Source organism: Notechis scutatus, chromosome 3 (genome assembly GCF_049901735.1).
Source record: "Notechis scutatus isolate UNSWTSFEM ecotype Mainland chromosome 3, rNotScu1.2, whole genome shotgun sequence".
Lineage (NCBI taxonomy): Eukaryota > Metazoa > Chordata > Lepidosauria > Squamata > Elapidae > Notechis > Notechis scutatus.
In genome coordinates, this window is record NC_142011.1 from 54197789 (window position 1) to 54219949 (window position 22161).

The window sequence follows — 22161 nt, forward strand, 5'->3', positions numbered from 1 at the left end:
CCTTGCTTTGTGCTTCGGGAAGAGTTCGTGTTTTTGTTTTTTGTTTTTCTCCCAGGAATGGGATGCTGCTCGTGCGATTTTCTTTGGGAATTTTTCTCTTCCCGGTTTCAGCCTTTGCTCGAATCCTCCCCCCGATTCACTTCTGGAAAGGATGCACCCTTGGAGACAAATTGGTTGGGGAGGTGGAAAGATATTAAGAAACAACTCGACTGTTTTTCGTCCAGTTTTATTTTTATTTATTTATTTTCCCCTGAAAAAAGCAGATCGCTCAACGGTGTCACAAAGAAAGGGAGAGGAATTGAGTGCCAGTCTGAGAAAGGCGAAAAAGCTGCCTCTCTAAAGCATTTTGGTGGCTTTGTAAGTTTGGGGGAAAGGGCGGGGGTCAATCAGAATTATATCCAGAATACCCCAAGTGTTACAACTTACCGTATTTGCCGGCGTATGACTTTTTGCCCTGAAAAACATGCCTCCAAGTGGGGGTGCGTCTTATATGGCGAGTATATAACAAACTCTATATTTTGAGTGGAAATGTTGGGGGCTCGTCTTATACGCCCAGTCGTCTTATACGCCGGCAACACGGTAGTTAAGTTAGAATTTGGAGCTGTCCCCTTAAGGGAATGCCTCATGGTAAATGTAGTTAATGCATCATGGGTAATGTAGTTCATGTTATGTGGTCACATCTGTAATCCTGATTGGTCATTGAATTGACCCTTGGTTGGGTTGGGGGAGTTTCCTTTACTCTTGCTTGGACCCCAGCACCGTGCTGGTATCTTACCCCTTGTTCCATCGTTATGGGATGAAGATCACTATAATTTTACACTATGAAGTCAGCTGTGCAAAGAATTGGACATTAGATGAATCTTGACATAACCGTGAGTTATATTTGGGGATGCCTTGTGAACTAATAAAGAAACTTTGTATGGAAGTCTTTGCAGAGTTTAATCTGACTGTCTTTATATTCAGCCAGCGATTAAAAGACAGAACATAGGGCCCACATGCTATTTTATGTATTGTGATTAGAGCATTTATATTGCACTCTTGGAGTACATTCCCAGGATAGCTAACAATAACTTTTGAAGACCAAACTAAAATACTACCAGTAGCATCAGTACTGTAAAATAAATAATTTAAAACAGCATATGAGAAGAAAACAGAGCCAAAAAAGTATACTACTAGTTAGTTTCAAGATATCTGGAAAAATAAAAATAATAGCCAATCACAATTTAGTAGACCTCAAATAATATTGGCTTTAATAGTTTTAATGAGTTTAATAAAATAAAACATGTTTCGCTCGGGACTGAACTGTGGGGCTCTTGGTGCTCTGAGCTTGGTTGCTCATTTGCAGATGTTTCATTACCCAACTAGATAACATCATCAGTGCAAGCAGTTGGGTAATGAAACACCTGCAAGCAAACAACCATGGTCTGAGACTACCAAGAACTCTACATTAGCTTTGCTCGTACATTACATTAAGCACAAAATTAAAGAAAATACTAAAACTTCTTTTTAAGGAAATATTTTTTCCGGACTTAATAATTACATAAATATATCATTGTATATCAGACCTGCATATGACATGGTATCTAAAATGTTAGGAAATGGATTAAAACACAGCAAGTGACTTTTAATTGGCATAGGACACTCTTCGCATAGAACATGAGTAAATGTTATGAGCTAAAAATAAGCTTCCAGACATAATTCAAGTTTCTAGTTTTAATGTTTAAAGCCTTAATGGACAAGGTCCAGTATTTTATGAGCTACGAATTTATCTTGCTTATTGAGACAGGATTATCTTTTGAATATTAATTTCCTGTGGACTAACTTTAACAAAAGCTAATGGAAACCTTCTCCTTGACAGAAGATTATAATTTGGAGCCACTAGTGACCTTTAAGAAATTGCTTTGTTTTGGGGAACAGTTTTTAAATCTTTGTTAAGTGTTGGATTTCATGATATTATGAAGTTAATTGCCAAAAGGTCTGAAGTGCAGTCTTATGCTCAAGAGCCAGCTGAAAAACTATATAGAATGGGTAGAAACCCCACTATCAGGCAAAACATAAATTATTATGGAGCCCACAGAATGTCTCTGATATGCTAGAAAAACATTCCACTGTCAGTAAAAGGGTTACAAAGTGAAGGAACTGTGGATAGGATGGGAGTGGGGATAACAAAGGGAAGAAGCATGCTGATCCTATATCCTGTATTCTTCTAAAGCACTATCTGCATATCAGCTCTGGAGATGCGGGGGACAAAACGTGATATTGCTATTAACTTCAACAGGATTTGGGGGTTTAAAAAGTGTAACTTCCACATTAATAATATTGCCTCAGCTGAATGTAAAGTAGGTTTTATCAAATACCAAGACATCACTATCACTATCTAAACATCAAACGCAATTCCTTTGCAGATGTTTGCAATAAATTGTTTTGCACAGTCAGAATGAATCTGTAATGTTCTGAAGAGGTGCTCAGTTAGAGAGCTCTACTGCAAACTAAATCATGTCCTGTAAAGGTCTAATGGTTTCCTCTTTGTTCACACCTCCTGATTCATTTAGATGTACTTTATAACAGGGCTGTCAAACTTCGGCCGGCGGGCTGGAAGCGTCACATGCTGGCCACAGTCACGCCCGGTTTAGTGAAAGGAAAAAAAGTGCAGATACATCACATGATGCCGCCATAACGACATGAGTTTGAACCCCTGCTGTATATCATAACAGAGATAGGATATGGGGCACCAGGCTCTGGCCTCTCACATGCCTTTACTGTTCTCAAAATGAAATTCCATTGGTGAGAACCATGAGATGCTTTGCAATCAAAGGGAGCACTTTTCACAAAGCATCTTCTCTCCAAAACATGTCTCACAGTTTCAGCATTCAAGTAGTTCTCGTTTAGCAATTACAATTGTGACTGACAACTTGGTCATTAAGCAAAGCAGTCACTAAATGAAAATGAAAATGTTCTTATGATCTTACCTAACTCAAACTGCAAAAGTTGTAAATGCGAGGATTGGTCATAAAGCTACTTTTTCATCACCATCATAACTGTGAACAGTCACTAAACAAGGCAGTCGCTAAATTAGGACTTCCTGTATTGCTCATGCTTCTCTTTCTACAATAGAAATTGGAACTGCAATCCAGTGCAAAATACTGTACTTGGGAATAAGGCCTGTTGCACCCAACAGAAGCTTTTCAAGTATTTAGCATTGGATTGTACTCTCAGTGACTTTATGTGATGAAGTGATAGAAATCTGTAAGAATAAAACTTTTGTGAATTATTAAGTGTGAAAGCAGTTATAATATAAACATTTATTTAAAACATTTTTATACTGTTCATCATGCCAAATTTGAGAGGAAGGAACAATATAAAATACTAAAATAGGAAAGAGAGTCAATAAAACTTAGCAGACTACAGTAAACCCTTCAGGTACTAGCAGAATTTCCAATGAAAATAATTCACAGGACAATATGTCTCTTCATTGTGGAGAGCATACACCAATTGATTAAAGGATTGAAACAGGAAAAAAAAATAAGTATTTAGACATTAAGTAATAAGCTATTGGAAGCAATGTCAATTATTCTTATGTAAATGACATGCCTAAGTTTTACAGGAAGAATTTAAGAATGGGAAATACTTGTCTCCCTATGCGTTGAAAAAAATTAGAATTGTACATTTGTGCTACTAGAGACCTTAGCAAGACAATGACATTCATCCCAACTCAATCGTTTACAATTGGATCTCCCCGTTTTTGGGGTGGGGCACAAGAATATAATAAAATTAAATACGCGTCCCTCAACCCCTGGCAGGCAGCACAAACAGCCCTTTTTTATATGAAAGGGAAGAAAGGCATCTTCCCATCAACCAAGCTGTGCTCGGGCAAGGATTACTTTGATTTTGCAAACAGCGTCGTAAATGTGCCCGCATCCCTTCAAACTTAACATGCATTTACTCGCACGAAAGGAAAGAAAACAAGGCCCTTCCCTCCCCCCACCGCCACCCCTCCCCCACCTTACTGCATTGGCCAAGCTCTGCGCTCCCTCCCCCACCCAGCACTAAAATGCTTCAGACCGACGTTCCCTTCGCAGACCCCTTACTTACATCCTTAGCCGCCGCAGCCGAGCGAGGGAGCGAGGCGCGTCCTGCCTTCCTCCGGAGAGCGAAAAGACGCCGGGCGCCTGGGTCGTCCGCCCCTTCGGAGGGAGGCGGAGCCGGCGGCAAGGGGAGCCCCGCCCTCAGCGGCTTCAGCCTAGGAGCCGAAGCGCGCGCAGGAGGCGAGCCCGCCCGCCCGCCCGCCGTCGCCTCTGGGCGCCTCCCTCTTCTTTTGCCGACTTTGACAGGAGTTCCGACGGGTCTTTTTTTTCGCCGCAGGTCCGCGGAGGAGGGAGCAGCCGCTCGCGCCGCCAACTCCAGCCGGGGCTCCCCTCGCCTGGATAACTCCCCCCGCCCACGCGCCGGAGAGGCAAGGAAGCCGAGCTCGACCCGGCGGCGACCAGCTCTCCACGGAGCATGTCGGAATCCAGAGCCCAGAGCGCGGCGGCGGACAAGGAGTCTCCCAACCTGGTGGTAGGGCTCCTTTCGCTGGCCCTTTTCTCCCGCCTTCTTGGCCTTTCTTTCTGTCTCTGACTGTCCCTCACTTTCTGACGCCCTTTCCTAATTCTCCCTCTCCCCCCCGCCCTCCCCACCCTTGGCTTTCCCTCCTGGCTGACCTGAAATCCCTGCCCATGTTTCTCTCCCACCCCTTGCCTCTTTTTTTTTTTTTTTTGCTTTCCTTGCCAGGCCCAGCTGTTTGGGGGCTACGGTGGGGTCGCCTGGAGGAGCCCCTGGGATTCATTAAGGTGCTGGAGTGGGTAAGTTTGCTCTTTCGGTGTGCAACTTTTCTGCTTTTGCCTTCTCCCCCCCTCTCCCCCCAACCTGGTTCCCAACCTGATAGGGAAGGATGACAATGCGCTAAAACTGTTGCCTTGGTGAAGTTTCATCAAGGAAAGGGGCCACACGAGGCTGGGAAATTGGACCTGGGTTGTGTGCAGGAGCCGGTGGAGGGGAGTGCCTCCTCAGGCAGTCCTTCTATGTGCAAAGGAGTCTGGATTTGTGGACTTGGGGTATGTATGGGAACAGTGGCGAGCTGAGCTCACATTTCACTCAGGCGGGTTTAACCTTTTTGGAGCTCTGATTCTGCACATACCACGCCTTAACTTGTCCCTGAGCTCACAAATTCTCTCTCTTCTCAGCCTTCCCAAGAGGAGATTAGAAGCTCTGGGTTTATTTAGTCCACAGCACAGACCCAGTGCCAGGAGGCTCCACTCCAACGCTGTATTTTTGTGTGTCTCTTTCCATGGGAGAGGAGCATTTCAATTTCAATTTGATCCCTAGGGACATTTTCAGATTTCTACCCATTTTAATGCAAAAGTTAGGGGATGGGAGAGAGAGAGAGAAACAGAATAAGCCTTAAAGGACCCAAATCAACTTTCTGTTTCTTAAAAAGAAAAAAAAGAAAACCCACTTCCTTTTTTTTTTTTTTTTTTACAAAATTCTGTTTTATGTTATAAACATCCATATATGGCACTGTTATTGAATAACATGCTGTACCACCATTTGTTCTATCTTTAGACAATAGTGGTATTACTTAAACATGAAGAATACATTTTGTCAAAATCATGTAGTTAATGATTCCAATACAAAGGGTGTCCAATACAGGTTCAGACTCTGAAAAGAACCAGGGAGGAACTGAGCGATAAGGGGGGAAAAACCTGAACTAACAGCATTCTATCTAAGTGTGCAGCAAATTTGGATGAGTTTAAACTTCTATGAAAACACATCTCACGTACTTTAAAGATAATGCAAGTGGGTCCCTTGGTAAATGGCAAGGACTTGTCTTTGCATGATGCATGGCTTGAGGACAGCAATATGAATTGCGATATGAAGATTCTGGTTGTGGCAATTTTGTGCATTGAGTGACTGCTTAAAGCACTGGATCATGAGAATAATGTTGCTCTAAAGTCTTATGACGAATGGCACAAGTGGCCTTCCATTATACATCAAGACATTAGGTTATGCAATATAAGTAGTAGTTTGTGTCATCTTTTATTGTTTTAAATATGTGCATAGGGTTCTTTCACAGTCTGCAATTGACCCTTCATATTTTTTTATTATGCTGTGTAATTGCCTGACAAGGTCTTAAGCATTTTCAGTTCTCTTTACACTTTTTAGCATTGTGATAAGACATTATATCAATCATGTCAAGAAGCTTCCCTTTTAGAATGTAGGCTAAAATTAGCATGGTTAAAAAAGCAAGAAAGTTCTAATGACAAAGCTCCTCAGTAAAAGTCATAGTGACTGTATCTTGAAAGGATTAAAAGAATCCTACCAGATCTATCCATTTCATTCAATGATAATGTCTTAGCTTGGGAAGTGTTAACTACTGAAGAGCCAAAACCAGATTTTTCATGTTTTCTTGCCTTGAGTACACAGGGATATTTTTCGTGATATGTGGCTGCACACACAGCCTGCAGTGGTACGGATAGTATTTTCTGAATACAGAATTTTCTTTTCTATATATCAGTGGTAGTCAACCTGGTCCCTACCACCCACTAGTGGGCGTTCCAGCTTTCATGGTGGGCGGTAGGCGTTTTGTCCCCTACTTTATAAATCACCATTACTGTGGAACCAGTGGGTGGTTAGAGAAAACTTTACTACTAACAGAGATACAAAAGTGGGCAGTAGGTATAAAAAGGTTGACTACCCCTGCTATATATGTAGAAGCTTTTTCTCAATTATATGTTTCACATCTAGCAAAATACTTGAGAACCATGCTAGTTCTTTTTTTTCTATACAGATAGAAAATATAGAGTTGGCTCTAAATTCATAGAAGTCAGCACTTAAACAGTTGCTTTGGGATAAGTCAGTCCTGCTCAGAGTTTGAGCCTGATTCTTCCCCTGGTGCAAAAGTAGGGTTGAGAACCCTACTGCTGTCATCAGCTGTTATGTAAAATCTGGAATTGCAAATAGTAATTACAGATTTCATGGAGTACTGGAGCTCATGAAAGGAAAGTCAGTATTGGCTGCCAGTAAACATGTCTGGATAAAGTTTATTAAATCAAGGCACAGGTGGTCCTTCACTTACAACAGTTCATTTAGTGACCATTCAAAGTTACAATGGAAAAGTGACTTATGACCATTTGTCACACTCATGACCATTGCAGCATCCCCATCGTCATGTGGTCAACATCCAGACACTTGGCAATTGATTTGTATTTATGATGGTTAAAGTGTCCTGGGGGGGTCATGTGATCACATTTTGCAATCTCCTCCAAGCAAAACCAGTGGGGAAGCCAGATTCACTTACTAACTGGGTTACTAACTTAACAACTGCAGTGATTCACTTAACAACTGTGGCAAGAAAGGTCATAAAATGGGGCAAAACCCACTTAACAAATGTCTCATTTAGCAACAGAAATTTTGGGCTCAATTGTGGTTGTAAGTCAAGGACTACCTGTACCTGCTTTATTAGGATAGGGGGGGAAAATGAGAGCCTGACAGATACAGTCGCCTTTTTCTGAGCTGTTTATATTATAATTTTGTTGCAACTGTTACTTTTAGTTCCATCTAAATGCTATACATCATGACAAAACCTTTCTTTTACTCCTTTCTTTTACCCTCTTTCTTGTATCACTCACATTTCTCTGCACTTACATAGACACAACTAATTCTGAAGTTCTTCAGCCATAATGGTATTTAAGCAGCACATCTGCTAGCTTTCATCGGTTTTCCTAGCTGAGCTTATGGAAACCCATAGGGAGTACAGTGCAGCCTTCATTATAATAGCTGAATAGTTGGATTTTGGTTAGTCCTGTTTTGGCTGGATGTTAGTCTCAGGCTCAGCCAATGGGGTCTTTCAAACCAGGGACCAGTGTCTGATTTAGGCTCTTCTGTTGTTGCTTTGTTGTTCAAAGTTGAATCCACCCAGGATGTCTTACCAGGTCTTGCATGGCCCATATTGCTATATATGCATATGTGTGAGAGAGTTGAGCCTAATGGTAAATGAAACAGTTTTTTGTTCAACTGGCAAATCCTTTTTTTCCCCCTCATTCATTTTTATCTGATCTACCACAGTGCTTGAAGAATACTCTTGATTTAGCTTTTCTTGATATCTAGTGCATTGTTATATATGGCCCAAATCTAAACTGACAATTTTGATTAGCTGAAACCTCTTGTATTCTCTAACCTATGCAAAGGGAGATAAGCTTGGCAATGCTGATGTGATCATAAGCGAAGTTTATACGTAGCAAGAGCAGACTGAAATTTAATTTTGGTCTCTTCCAACACTAGCATCTGCTTTTATACAGTATACCTATTAGTCTTGACTTTCTACAGCTTTTGCTGAGTTTTGCCTATTACAAAAATAATGCATATCTCTGAATGGAATGGTGTGTTTAAAATGAATAAATCTATCAGCTTCAAGTGCATTCTTACACTGTGGATTTCACTTTTTGGGCGGGGATTGATTTTATGTAGCTTCAGGCAATTTATATTGAAACAAAATATTTTTTATATATGTGGCATAATTGTTGTTTGTCCCATATTTATGGGCAGACTTCAGTCAAACCATTTAGCTTTCTATTGAAGCTGATGGAATTATTTCAGTTACTTTTCTGACAGATGCTTTTTTTAAAAGCTATTGGTTATATCTAAGGATTCTAATACTGCTTACTATCCTGCAAAAAAGCAAGACATACATTGTTCTTTTTTTAAATTTGATGCTTTTTTTCTTATAGAAATTGAGTATAAACCTGGTTATTTTTTCTGCAGAGTTGGCTTCCCGCAAGCTATTTCTTTTCTTTCTTTCAAGATTTTTTAAATCTATCCAAGAAAATATGCAGGTTTTAAAAAATTGATCAGGCGTGTGTATTGCTTGCAAATTGTTTCTTCAATGGCTGATGTGCATTGGTGATTGATGTGGTTTTATTAAAAACACTGGGCCATTATAAACCTTGGTAGTATGCAATTTGTACGGTCTTGGGATTGTTCACAGGAGTTGGTAAAGCTCAATATGTTGCCTTGTTTAGAGAGGGTTTTTTCCTATTGATTGTTGACAGATTTAATTCTAAACTCCTCTCCCCTTTCTCCTCAGCTCTTTGCCATTTTTGCCTTTGGAGCCTGTGGTTCTTTCAGTGCAGAAACAGGGGCTACTGTGAAATGCACCAAGCCTCCCAAGGAGACAACTGCTATTACTGTGCAGTTTGGATATCCTTTCAGGTAAATGAAAAGCTGACAGAGTACAGATATGGAAGATATAATGTGAAACTCAACACTGTTGAGCCTTTAGTAAAGGGGAAATAAAAATAGCCTTTAGTAAAGGGGAAATGGTTACTTTATATTTCTTAGAGTTCTTCTTATGAAGATGTCCTTAAATCTTTTTCAGTGACAAGTAATTTTTTAACTAGAATCGCTCAATATCGCAGGCTATTTTTCAAACTATTCCTCTAGAGTTGCTTTAAACCTCTTAACTACTGATTTAAAATAAATTGCATTAAGCAGTGGAAGAATTGTAGCATTATTACAGCAACGGCCGGACACTGCTCTGCATAGTATGACATTCAGAAATCTCACTTAAGTATGTTAGCTTGGATGTGCTAAAAAAAAATTTGGGTTCCTTTTGGGTTTGTTTTTTTAATGCCTCCAATTGCTCAGATCACTTTGAGAATTCTTTTAGTTTTCAAAGTGATTCGTCATGCAGCATAGAGTATTACTACTCAATGCCTTGATTGCACAGAGCAGATTTTATAAAACTCTGAATCCCTTTTCTTTTTTCCAGTTGTTCAGAGATTTGAAGACTGTTCGTGCAGGAAAATATAATTCATCCAAGAAACTAGTGTATGCATGCCACAATAGAAACCACTTCTGACCCACTGTGCAGACACAGTGCTATTGGATCTTTGATGTTTGAAAAAAAGATTCAATGACATATATAGTATAAATAAGCTACATGCCATATATTGGAATATTCCCACATGAGAAAGTTCTTGTTACATAACACTTAACAGTGAATTAGAAAATGCATTGACCTGCAGGAAGAGGAGCTACTGTGATTTTCAGAAAACTTTGTAGGTGAAGAGGTTAACCCAAATGTATTATTTTCTGGGCCATTATATCTAGAAGTATACCATCCATTATTTTGTTTGGGGATATATCTGTTCCGTTCTGACAGCTGGAAACCAAGCCTCTTTTCTCCCAAGACATCAGAATCTCCAATAGGAGTGTATTCTCAGTACAGAACTATTAAGACAAGCATTACCACCAGCTTATATCACTGCATCTATTTAAAAAGGGCTCATGTCTGAAATATCTCGGTTAGAGACAACCAAATGAGGTGAGAATTCTGTTTCCAGCTGGGTACCTTGCTTCCAGATTGGCATTATCTCCAAGATTGGCAGGTGGAGGTCCCAGCTGCCTTGCATTTGTATTTCAGCATGTTGATATGAGTAGTTTGATTCCTTTCCGCCACACCCCCGCTGTGGTTTCAAATATATTAAATTGTATTTCAAATGATATGAGGGGGAGAGTTGGATAAAAATAATATCATCTAAAACTTTGAGAGCACCACTTCCCGAGGGCAATTTTCATTGAGGAGTTTAGCAGATGTCAATTGAATTTATGCACTTTATGCACATGGTTGTACTCTGTGAATTAACACTGGCAGATCATAGTGTAGCAAAATTGAATCATCTGAATTAAATTAAAATAATGATTATGGTACAACATTCCTGAATTGTTGTTTCCCTTTCTTCTTTCCTCTCACTTCCAGATGAGTATTGCTATAGCAGGTTACTAGCTGTGTAGGAAACTGCTGTGTAGCCAGAAATACAATAAAGCATTCTGAAAACTCTGATTTTGCTTTGAGAGGAAAAGGAATATTTTTGTTACAAACTTAAAAGCAGCAGCTGACCTGATACAGCTGTCATTTATTGAGAGTCATATAAACCAGTAAAAAAAAATCAGCAGTTCTGGTTCCGGTTTGAAGGGCTTCAGCGACAGACAGAAATCTGCGATCGTGCGCAGTTTCTGTCTGGGCTCACCGCTGGAGCGCCCCGAGCCAGCTGGTTTCGGGTCTAAGCCACCCCGTAGAGGTGGTGAAGAGTGGGGAGACTGCCAGCAGGGTTGAGGAGAGCTGCATCTCTCCTCAGCTGGCCATTACTCCCTTTCCCGAAGGCGTTTGTAGCAGTGGTCAGAAATGGCCACCACAAAGGAGAACTCGACTGGAAAAGAATGTGCAGGAGGAAGATAAGAAGTGAAAGTTTTGGCTGACCGGGTTAAATTGTAAAAGCAACAACTAAGGTACCCTGGAATTTAAACTTACAAAAAATAACATCGCTCCCAAAGAAGAGTCGGAAGCAGCGAAGGAAAGTGAAAAGGGAAAGGTTTGGCTTTTTTTTCCTTCTCTCTCCTTCCCTATACTGACAACTAAGAGACTTAAATAAGAAATCAGAAAAATCCACTTTGACATCAATAGGCAATTAAGCTGAAAATAAAACAAAATGCCAAAGGGATAATAAAGATTTCTGGACATTAAAATTTTTCTTTTTCATAAGCAGGAAGGGAGAGAAAAAGAACAAGGGCAGGATCTGGAAGAGGGAGGAGACTGCCTAGAATTAAAAAGAATCTACAGTAAAACTTCAACAAGACTTCTAAAAGATACATTTTAACTGAAACTTTGCAACTAAATAGTAACCCCAGGAGGAGAAAGTGAAAAAAAAGAGCAAAAAAGAAACAGCTTGTGTGTATTTGGATTATTTGGTGATCTTTGGATTCTTGGTTATTATATTTGAATGACTAAAATCAATCGGGTGGTTGTTTAAAAATTTATACAATGGCACCACTTCTGGATGAATTGAAAATGGAATTTAAAAAGTACAAAGAAGATGCACAAGAAGGGAAGGGTTCTTTTGGCTTCATCTTTCAATTCTTAGAAATGGAGATTTGGAACTATGAGAAACAACAAGAAAAGACTGCAAAACAAGAAAAAGACTGGAACAAAGAAGAAGCCATCTTTAATGAACAAGCAATTTTATGTGGGGAAGAAAAAGGAAAGGGGGGGGAAAGAGAATGGAGAATTTAAGACTTAAAAAAACAACCAAAGAAAAGAAAAATAATTTGAAAAATAAGTACAATACTGGAAAAATATAAATACAATGATTTGAATTGAGATGAGATAATTAAAATAAAATTGAGAAAATTAAAAGAGGGGAGAAGCTATGCAGAAAATGTAAAATAGTAATAAGATATGGAATAGAACATAAAAATGAGCATGAACCTGAATTTGTGTCTGTACGAAGAAATGTAATCCGGGATTACGCTACTTTCAAAAAAGATCTTTTATTTGTATTTTTTTTTCTCTTTGTGAAAACTCAAATAAAATTTACAAAAAAAAATATATCAGCAGTTCTTTATCTAAATCTTAGTGATCTAAGATTTGGTGGCCTTGGTGACCAGTGCCATTGCTAAAAACAAGAGGCAGCATTGGAGTATACATAATATCCTAAACTTCTTTTTGGTATGCCAGATCAGATAGAAGGTTATATTTTTGTGGAGCACAAATCAGCACAACAAAAACTTTCTACATTACATGGAGATGCCACCACAAGGCTTTTGGATAAACAGAAACAAGATCTAAGCTGGAATAAAATCAATGCATGAAAGATCTAACATGGTTATATCTGTGTGCATCTTTCCCTCCCTGCCAACATCTGATAGCTATAAATAGAGGCATGTCTGTGAAGTATTTTAAAATGCCTTTGACAAGAAGGGGAACAAATTGGAAGGGTTGTTGTGGTACTGGCAGTGACAGTTCAAAACAAAATATAGTATCTTAATGAATTGTATATGGGTTGAAAAACATTTTAGGTGGAATAGATTCCTCCCTCCCCATCCTTCGAGGCCTTTTTGTCTCTTGAATTCAGATTTATGTTAGGCATGGTTGCTAAGGATACAAACCTCTTCTCTCATAGTTGTATTTTCATTGCAAGAAATTCTGTATATGCACTGTCAATTGTTAAACTAGCATTACAATAAACCCATACATTATGGTTTGCAACAGGGAAATCTCAAATAAATTCTTTTCCTTTACATTTTTTCCAAGATGCATGTTCAATATGAGTCACACTAAAAATAATATGGAAATAGAATAAGGCAGTCTATGATGTGATACATGGATGTGTTGGAAGCAAGGAGAGCTTGCAAGTACAGAAAGTTATAAAGGTGCACTGAGAAACTAGATTTAGCTGTATTTTTTCCTAACTCATACCTTTATTTTTTGACTTTATAAAAATATTTTTACACATATGTTTACATAACATTGCTTAATCCAAAAGGGTTTCTCCGCATATAAATTGAAAATTTTAAAGTATCATCTCTTTAACCCATTAATTCTGATAATCTTTTCCAAAGAAGGTTTAGCTACTTTTTAAATTCACATTTATTAAAATTGGTATAGGGTCTGAGAGAATCTGCCAAAGTATTTTATTAGTGTTGTTATTGGCAAGAAAATTTATCAAGATTTATCATAAAGACTTAAATGGATGTACACTAAACAGGACTGGATAGGACACGAGGCAGTCTCATAAAATCTTGAGCCAAACTGTGCTGTTCAGGTGTTTGTTTCAGACAACTGTTTTTAAAAAATGGCTGCTTGGTACTTTTCATTTTTGTCTCGAAGAAAACTGTTTAAAACCTGCAAAATACATTTTAACGAAGATGGGAATGAGGCAAATATATATGGTATTTCCTCCATACAGTTTTCTAGATGTTAGAGATACCCTGTAGCCTAATTCTTCTGTACTAAGTACTCAAATTACATTTAAGCTATTTCTCTTGCTTTCGTTTTCAATTTGACCAGGTTGTATAAAATCCCATTTGATATGCCAGATTGTATCGAAGGATCAACTTCTAAAAGAATGCTGCATCTCATGGGAGACTTTTCTGCACCAGCTGAATTCTTCGTGACCTTGGGGGTTTTTACTTTTCTATATACCATGGCAGCTCTTGCAGTATATCTACGATTTCACTCCCTCTATAAGGAAAATAAGAAGCTACCTTTTGCGGTAAGATCTCAAGTTTGGTTTTCAAGTTCTTTAGATTTCAAGTCCTACATCACAGAACCAATTCTATACAAACACAATTCATTTAGAGCAAACTCCATTAACAAAATGATCATTTCTGAATATGAAACCTGAGAAAAAGGGTACAATGCTCCACTATGTATGTTTACAGGTAGTCCTTGTTTAAGGTTCGAATGAACATTGGCCTCATTGCAAAACATCACACACACACATATACATGGTCACATAATTGCAATCTGGTTGTTTGGCAACCTGTTCACATTTACCAGAGGTGGTATTCAGCAGGTTCTCACTAGTTCTGGAGAACCGGTAGTGGAAATTTTGAGTAGTTCAGAGAACCAGCAAATACCACCTCTGACTGGAGATTTTACAGTATCCTTCCCCTGCCACACCCACCAAGCCACGCCCACAGAACCGGTAGTAAGAAAATTTGAATCCCACCACTGACATTTACGTTCGCAGTTGCCAAGTGCTATTCAATAATGCATTCAACATTTGCAATCTTCAATGGGGAAGACAGCGGGAAAGGTTTCAAGCTGCTACCACCTGCTAAAACTCCCTCTCCCCTCTGGGGTTTGTTGAAAGAGCCTGCTTGCATGGAGCTGAAATCCTTCATGCCTGCTTGCATGGAGCTGAAATCCTTCACGCCTGCTTGCATGGAGCTGAAATCCTTTAGCAGGGAGCTCTTTCACCCAACCCCCAAAGACAAGAGGGGAGCCAAAATCCAAGCAGGATTTTCAGGTACTGACTGGAGGGGAAGCACGGTAAGGCAAGGGGTGTGGGTGCAAGGGGAAGGTATTTATTTATTTATTTTTATTTATTTATTTGATTTGCCAATTGTTTACAAGATAATAAGTATAAGTGTATACATAGTTGTGAATACATGAAATGGGTACATATAAGAAAAATAAAAGAAGAATAAGAGAAACAATAGGACAGGGACGGTAGGCACGTTGGTGCGCTTATGCACGCCCCCTACAGACCTCTTAGGAAAGGGGTGAGGTCAATAGTAGACAGTCTAAGGTTAAAGTTTTTGGGGTTTGGGGAAGAAACTACAGAGTCGGGTAGAGTATTCCAGACATTGACCACTCTATTGCTGAAGTCGTATTTCCTGCAATCAAGTTTGGTGCGGTTAACTTTGAGTTTGTATCTATTGTGTGCTCTTGTGTTGTTATGGTTGAAGCTGAAGTATTCATTGACAGGTAGGACATTGCAATGTATGATTTTATATACCATGCTTAAATCAGACCGAAGACGCCCTAGGAGGCTTGGTGCAGGTTGCATATGAATATCTTTCTGCTCAGAGGCTGAAATTTCAAGTGAAGATACATTTGCTGAGGGGAGATACATTTGCGCAGAGCCTACAATGGATCTCCTAGAGTCTTTCCCAGTCCCAAGGTACCCTAGGCTCCTTAACTAGGACTTTATCCACTTAACAACCATAAGATTGCTTAATTGCCACAACTGAGTGTGCCAAAATGGTTGAATGAAGCCGTCGTTTTATTTATTTGTTAAATTATTTGCTGCCTGTCTCGCCATGGGGCTACTCAAGGTGGCTTACAATAATAAAAAGGGAGAAAAGGAAAGGAGTGCAGACAGAAGTGAAATAATAGAACAGTGAAATAAACCAGGGGTCTCCAACCTTGGCAACTTTAAGCCTGTTGACTTCAACTCCCAGAATTCTGGGAGTTGAAGTCAACAGGCTTAAAGTTGCCAAGGTTGGAGACCCCTGAAATAAACAATGACAAAGGAAAACAACAAGAATAAAACATTAATCTGATAACCAAAAAGGTGGATGGGAAAACAGAGAGCAAGGTGGAGGGGGATGTGGAGCCTGCCATCCATCCAGCAGTCCCTTCCAGTGTGGAACTCTCATTCGGTCCCCAGAGAAAAACCAGGTCTTTAGATCATGGGATGACTTGCATAAACAACTCCTTCACTAAATGTCTGAGATTTCAGTCCCAATTGTGGTTGTTAAGGGAGGACTACTTGCATCCAATTTGGAAGTCCTATCTTCTTTGTTTTGCATTTTTATTGACCTTGGAGTACTAGCACAAGAAGAATCAATCTATGCAACAGTATTATCATCTGATTCATGTGATGTGGTTAGTTTGGATTTGCTTATCCATGATTTGTTGAATAAGTCACAGTTGGTTTATAAACCAATAATGGTTGAGGCAGCAGCAAACAAACTATAATATGACTAGGTGCAGCATGTATACCTTACTATGCAGTGGAGTGATCATTGTTATCCGACAAATAGTGTGAAATAACAAGCATGCCTGATTAAAATAAATGGTCTGCCCCCACATTTGGCCATGAGTATTTTGGATGAAAGGATGTAGCAGAATAGAGCTACTGTCATGGAGTATACTAACCATGACTCTTTCTCTCTCTCTTTCCCCCTTCATTCAGGACTTCTGTGTGTCTGTCTCATTTACCTTCTTTTGGCTGGTGGCATTTTCAGCTTGGGGCAAAGGTCTATCAGATGTGAAAGGAGCTACACGGCCTTCCAGCCTTATTGCAGCCATGTCAGTATGTCAATTCAAAAATGCAGTGTGCAATGCTGGGGCCACTCCTTCTATGGGTTTGGCCAACATCTCTGTGGTAAGAGTTGCTTGGAAGTAATATAATGATTGGGAGGGAGAGCATGTAGAGTACAGCTGCACTATAGTACCATTCCATTTCTTTTACTAAATCAAAGCCATTCCGAAAACCGACAGGGCTAGTCTTTTAAGTCGTCTTCTGCAGTAACTCTGAAATTATGTCATGAAAGAGGCTGAGCAAACACATCATTTTTGCAAACAGAAACTTCAGTTTAAGTTTGCTCAACAAGCAGTTGCTAATCAAGAGAAGGCAAATCATGGTGATTAAAGAAGAATGAAGAACAGCATAAGTATACAAATACAAGAAGTATATCTAAAATATTACAGTTTAAAACATGATTGTTTAACATTTAAAAGGAAATATTGAAAAACAGCAGTGGGTTTAAAATAAAAGTCAGGCAATATAAATTATTTGTAGAACGTTAGCCATCAATACAAACATGCCTAATAAAAACAACAGCAAAAATGTTACTTGGAAGAGGTACATTTCTGAATATATATATTCCTTGGGAAGGATTTAAAATACACTACTACCCCCACCTCCCCAAAGTAGGAGGAAAAGAGAGGACTTTATCTGCTTATTGTAAGATTCACATAGAAAGATACCAGAGGTTGTATTCAGCAGGTTCTGACCAGTTCTGGAGAACCTGTAGTGGATATTTTGAGTAGTTCAGAGAACTGGCAAATACCACCTCTGATTGGAGATTTTACAGTATCCTTCCCCTGCCACGCCCACCAAGCCACGCACACAGAACTAGTAGTAAAAAAAAAAAATTGAATCCCACCACTGAAAGATACCCTGACTCCAAACTGGGTGGGGTTTATGTTCTACTGAATACAATCATTATTATTGAAATTCACATATAAGGAATATTAGCCCTTCCTCTCATTTCATTATTTTCTACTTAGGTTACAGTATTACCGATTTGATTGTTCAGTGGATAAAGAACAGACAAATAGACAGAATATCCAGTCAAGGCAGCATAATTTCGTAACGGACAGGCCGATTTCAAAATTATGTTCGTCTGTGACTTTGGATCTCACAAAAATAAGCATGAGAAAGTATTTCTACTGTGCATGAACATGTGTAAAAACAGTGGAAGATGGTTGTTTTTCTGTTCTTTAATTATTGTGAAAATCTGAACAAGGGGGCATTAAAAAGTACTGAACTGACTTTATATAAGTACTCAGCCTTCACCAATAACTGCTTTGTATTAACTATACACTTCTCATTTTCTTCCTCAGCTGTTTGGTTTTGTCAACTTTATACTCTGGGCTGGAAATTGCTGGTTTGTTTTTAAAGAAACCCCTTGGCATGCACAGACCAGCAACAAGGAAAATTCTGCTGAACAAGGGGCTGTTGATAAGCAATAAGGAAACCCCACTCCCCCATTGAAGCCGCCTTCTCCTCACCTTCCCCAAATCAAGAACATGCAGTCCCTTTGCTCGTCCCATGCAGGAAATATGTCTTCTCTGCCATTTTTGCTACTGTTTAGCAGTCATATTGGCTTCCCTTTGTGACTGAAATGGGAGGCCTTTCTCCAGCTGCAATCATTGGTCTTCTTGTTGTTGTAGATACACAGACTATCCATAGTTACAACAAAACTCTTCTTTATTTGGATATTTTATAAGCATATGCTACTGTACATTTTCACATTAGTCACCTATCTCAGGATGTATGGCAATATGTCTTTACCGATGACTTTTATCATTTTTTAAAAATGAAGCCAGTAGAGTTGAATAAGAACCTGGAGAAAACCAAATAATTAAAACCACAAAACTTGGGACATCTAAGTGCCTTAGAGAGAAAATAGTCTACTTTGTAGCTATAATAGATGTAGAAATAGTAACATGCCACTTGGCTGAGCAGCAAAATAAAATAAAAACAAAAAAGTTTTTTTTTACCTTTAATACATTTAAAGGCAGGAAGCAGGGTGTTACATTTCTCATTTTGTATTACAGAGTATACATATTCTAAACATATTTTTGCTTCAATTAAGTGCAATTGATTACAACTTAAGATACTGTTTGCACACAGGTGTCTTGATCGGCCTTGCATGGCTAATATGGAAAAGGTTTTTTTTTTAAAAAAAACAACCAAATTGAAATAAGAGAAAGTCCTCATTGATCATTTTGAGCCACAAAGGGTAATCCTTGCCAATGTGAGCTGGTTTTGCTAACCCTAGATTGCACACAAATGTTGACCATCCAGAAGTAGCTTTAGTGGAATACTTCTAGCATTCTAGAATTTGACATCTGTTTCAAAATCTCCTTGAAATTTTGTTTTATTTTAAAATATTTCACAATATGAACTTCTTTGAATATGCAGACTAATTCAATTCACCTGAATTTAAGACAGCCCAAAACTTGGCTGAGAAACATGCAGAGCACAGATTGGATTGTTTTATATAACTTACGATATTGTTCAGAATCTTTGTGTCTAGTAACTTAGCAATGGCCTTTAAATCCTCTGTAATGGAAATAGTTAATTCTTCATTTTTTGAATTGATTATCAGTTGCTAATGTATACTTGTTCGTATCTCGAATTTAACTCCCATTTGGCTGCAATTAGCAACATCATTTGATGGTGACATGAGCCACCCTAATCACCCAGGTTGCTATGGGAATTCTTAAGGAAGCTTTTAGCAACTCTGGGTGTCTCTTAGGTAGAGGACAAGACTGCCAGAAATTAAGTGTAGTATAATAAATCTAGCTTTTCCTTTCCTCCATCTTTTTAATTAGAAACAACTTGCTCTTGAGAATATCAGCTATTCTCAAGCTATTTCCACCCCTCAATCCTTAAATCTCTGTTTCAAATAGACCTAAACTTAAACGGGGGGAGTGGATAGCTTTTAGGAAGGTGAGGGATGCCTGAGTATGGAAGGATGATGATTTTCTCTGTTGAATTCAATCTATTACATCAGACCTTGTTTGGCCTTGGACTTTCTCTTATTTCCACATCTTCTTTTATCAGCAAAGGGAGAAGAAATCTTAATATTACTAATACTGGTGCTTTGTTAGGTGTGGGACCTTCATGTTAAGCAGGTGTCCTTTGTATTTTTTGTAAACTTCCTTTTCTTCCTGAATTTTTATTACTGGTACTTCTTTACCACAGTGATAGTTTTTAGGAAATCCTGTGGCATTTTGGCATTGAAACTATGATATGTAGTCTCCTAATGGCCCTGCAGTGTCCTTTTTTTTTTTTTGAAGAAGAAGAAAAAGGTTACTATAAACCAAAAAGAAAACTGTTTGACTAGCTTAGAATAGCTTTCTCTGGTAGTCCATCATGTGTGCAACAAATTAGTCCATACCTAGCTTTTAGCTAATAGTGTGTCTTTAGATAATCATTCATTTCAAGGAGTTCTATTTTTTTTCTGAAACACTGAACCTACAAGTGTAGTTAGATATGTGTGTCTTTCATCTTGTTTATATCTTTGATTCATTCTTCTGAATCTTACAGATTACTTGCTACCTTTGCAAAGATTTGTCCAAGATCCTCAATTAATAAAAATCAATGTCACAATACCGTTATTGTTTGCTACCAATTGAAGATCTGACATTTGTGCAAATATTGAACAATATATTGTAAATTGATGCTGTAAACAGAAACAAGTATCTGGTGCATTCTGTCCCCTTGGCAGTAAACATTCTTTAAAAAGTATACGATAGTTGCATGCCATTGGTCATGCAAATTCTGCAAGCCACTTCCTGACTTAAAATATGCTTGCTTCTGTATTTGAAATAAATACAGTTGTGTTACATTTGCCATTTCTTCTGTAGCCAACATAGAAGAGAGATGTATAACAGCTGACCAGGCAGCAGGTGCAGATAAACCCATTACACTGAATCCAAAGCCATCCTAGATGACTGACTCACTGTCCTGAGGCTGTATCTTGGGCATGACATATGCTAGAAAGAATGAAGGGCCACTGCTTTTGCTGCCTTTGGGTTTTTGAAAATTGAAGCATAGCATTTCTTATAAATTCAGTGTAGCAAATGGTGATTAATGATGTGTAACTAAGATGCTCATGTTGTCTATCTTCTCTGTCCTGGGAAAATAAAAGTGGAGCAACCAATAGGTCATTACTGAATTCTGGGCATCTATTCTTACCAATTCTGCTTACTTTCTCAGGCATTTTACTCTTCTAGTGACAGGATATTGCATATTTTTACTCTCCTAGTGATTGTTAGTATTGTTCTAATAAAATATTTGGAGAGTTCACTTTGAAGGGCTATAGCCTTTATGTACACTTATAGTTTTGCTTTGATCAATGTCCTATCTAGTTCCTAAGTATAATTGCCTTAATGACAATGTTACTGAACTGTCTATTTTCCAGAGATTGACTGTTTTAGAACTTTTGTATTTGGTGTAGCGTATGACAAGTTTTACATATATTCACATACACATACTTGTCAGTACATGGTGTCTTCTAACTTTTAAACATATAATATATGGTGGGCAAACGACAAAAAATGGTTTTGTCAAAAATTTGCAAGTGATTTTGTAGCCAGACTATTGCCTATGTTATATATTTTCTCTGTTATGTTGTGGTTACAAAGTGGAAAGGATGAAAAAGATTCCCAATGTGATCTGAATTCGTTGTGTGCATTTAGTGTGATTGGTTGAGATGCCTAACTGAATAGTAATTATTCTATGTAGAATACATGCATGCACTATAAATAGACAAATACCTGTAAAGCATATAGCCGAAATTTTGGCATAATGCCAAAATATTCAAAACAAGAGTACCTTTTAGGTTGCTCAGTCTCTGACCATCAATCTTCTAAATCATTTGTTTCATTTTTACCTATTTTTAATAGAACAATGTGTTTCTAATGTGCAACTAAAAATATACCCTTTTTATGGCAACCGAGTCAAAAAATTGCTGCCTTCTAAGTGATAATCTTTAAAATATTAGAAGAGTGCCATCAAATTTTTGTTGTATTTTTCTCTCCAAATTAAGCATATTTCACCATGTCCAGAACATTTGAGGAATTTAAAACATGGCTGTGTGTTTTATCTGAAAAATAGAACTATTTATTCCAACATAGATGGATAAAAATGACAAATCTAGTCTAAATATCTGACTGACCTGTGGCAAGTATAATAATAATAAACCACTGATTGAATAGGCTAGCAGTTGATGGCAGTCTGCCCTCTTGTCTCTAGTTTATAATGAAGCCTTTTCTTGCTCTCTTCTTTACCACTTACTCACTGTATTGATCTAATCTAAAGCATATATAAGGCATTGAAAAAGGAACAGTATTGAGATATATGTGGGAGGCGATTCCATTCTGATGTTAAAACAATGTTTTGTGAGGAAATAGAGAGAAAGAGAAGGCCATCCATGGAATTTCATGAGTGTTGGGGGATTTGAACTTTTATTCTGCAAGATACCTCAATGATTTGTAACAAAATAAAATAACATAAAATATTGGAAAGCAAAAAA

General features: G+C 38.4%; 2 protein-coding genes across 2 annotated transcripts in view; one reads left to right on the top strand and one right to left on the bottom strand.

Moving 5' to 3' along the window:
• Positions 1 to 4624, bottom strand: part of PSMA5 (proteasome 20S subunit alpha 5) — a 33521-nt gene extending 28897 nt beyond the window's left edge. The window contains exon 1 of the mRNA XM_087959962.1: positions 4093 to 4624. The gene's annotated coding sequence lies outside the window, so the exon portion shown is untranslated. The remainder of the gene's footprint in view (positions 1 to 4092) is intronic.
• SYPL2 (synaptophysin like 2) lies at positions 4501 to 22161 on the top strand. The gene is given in 7 exon segments (XM_026677897.2): positions 4501 to 4557; positions 4771 to 4786; positions 4789 to 4841; positions 9122 to 9246; positions 13883 to 14087; positions 16521 to 16712; positions 17957 to 22161. Coding segments are annotated over 7 exon segments (777 nt in total). The 3' UTR covers positions 18086 to 22161.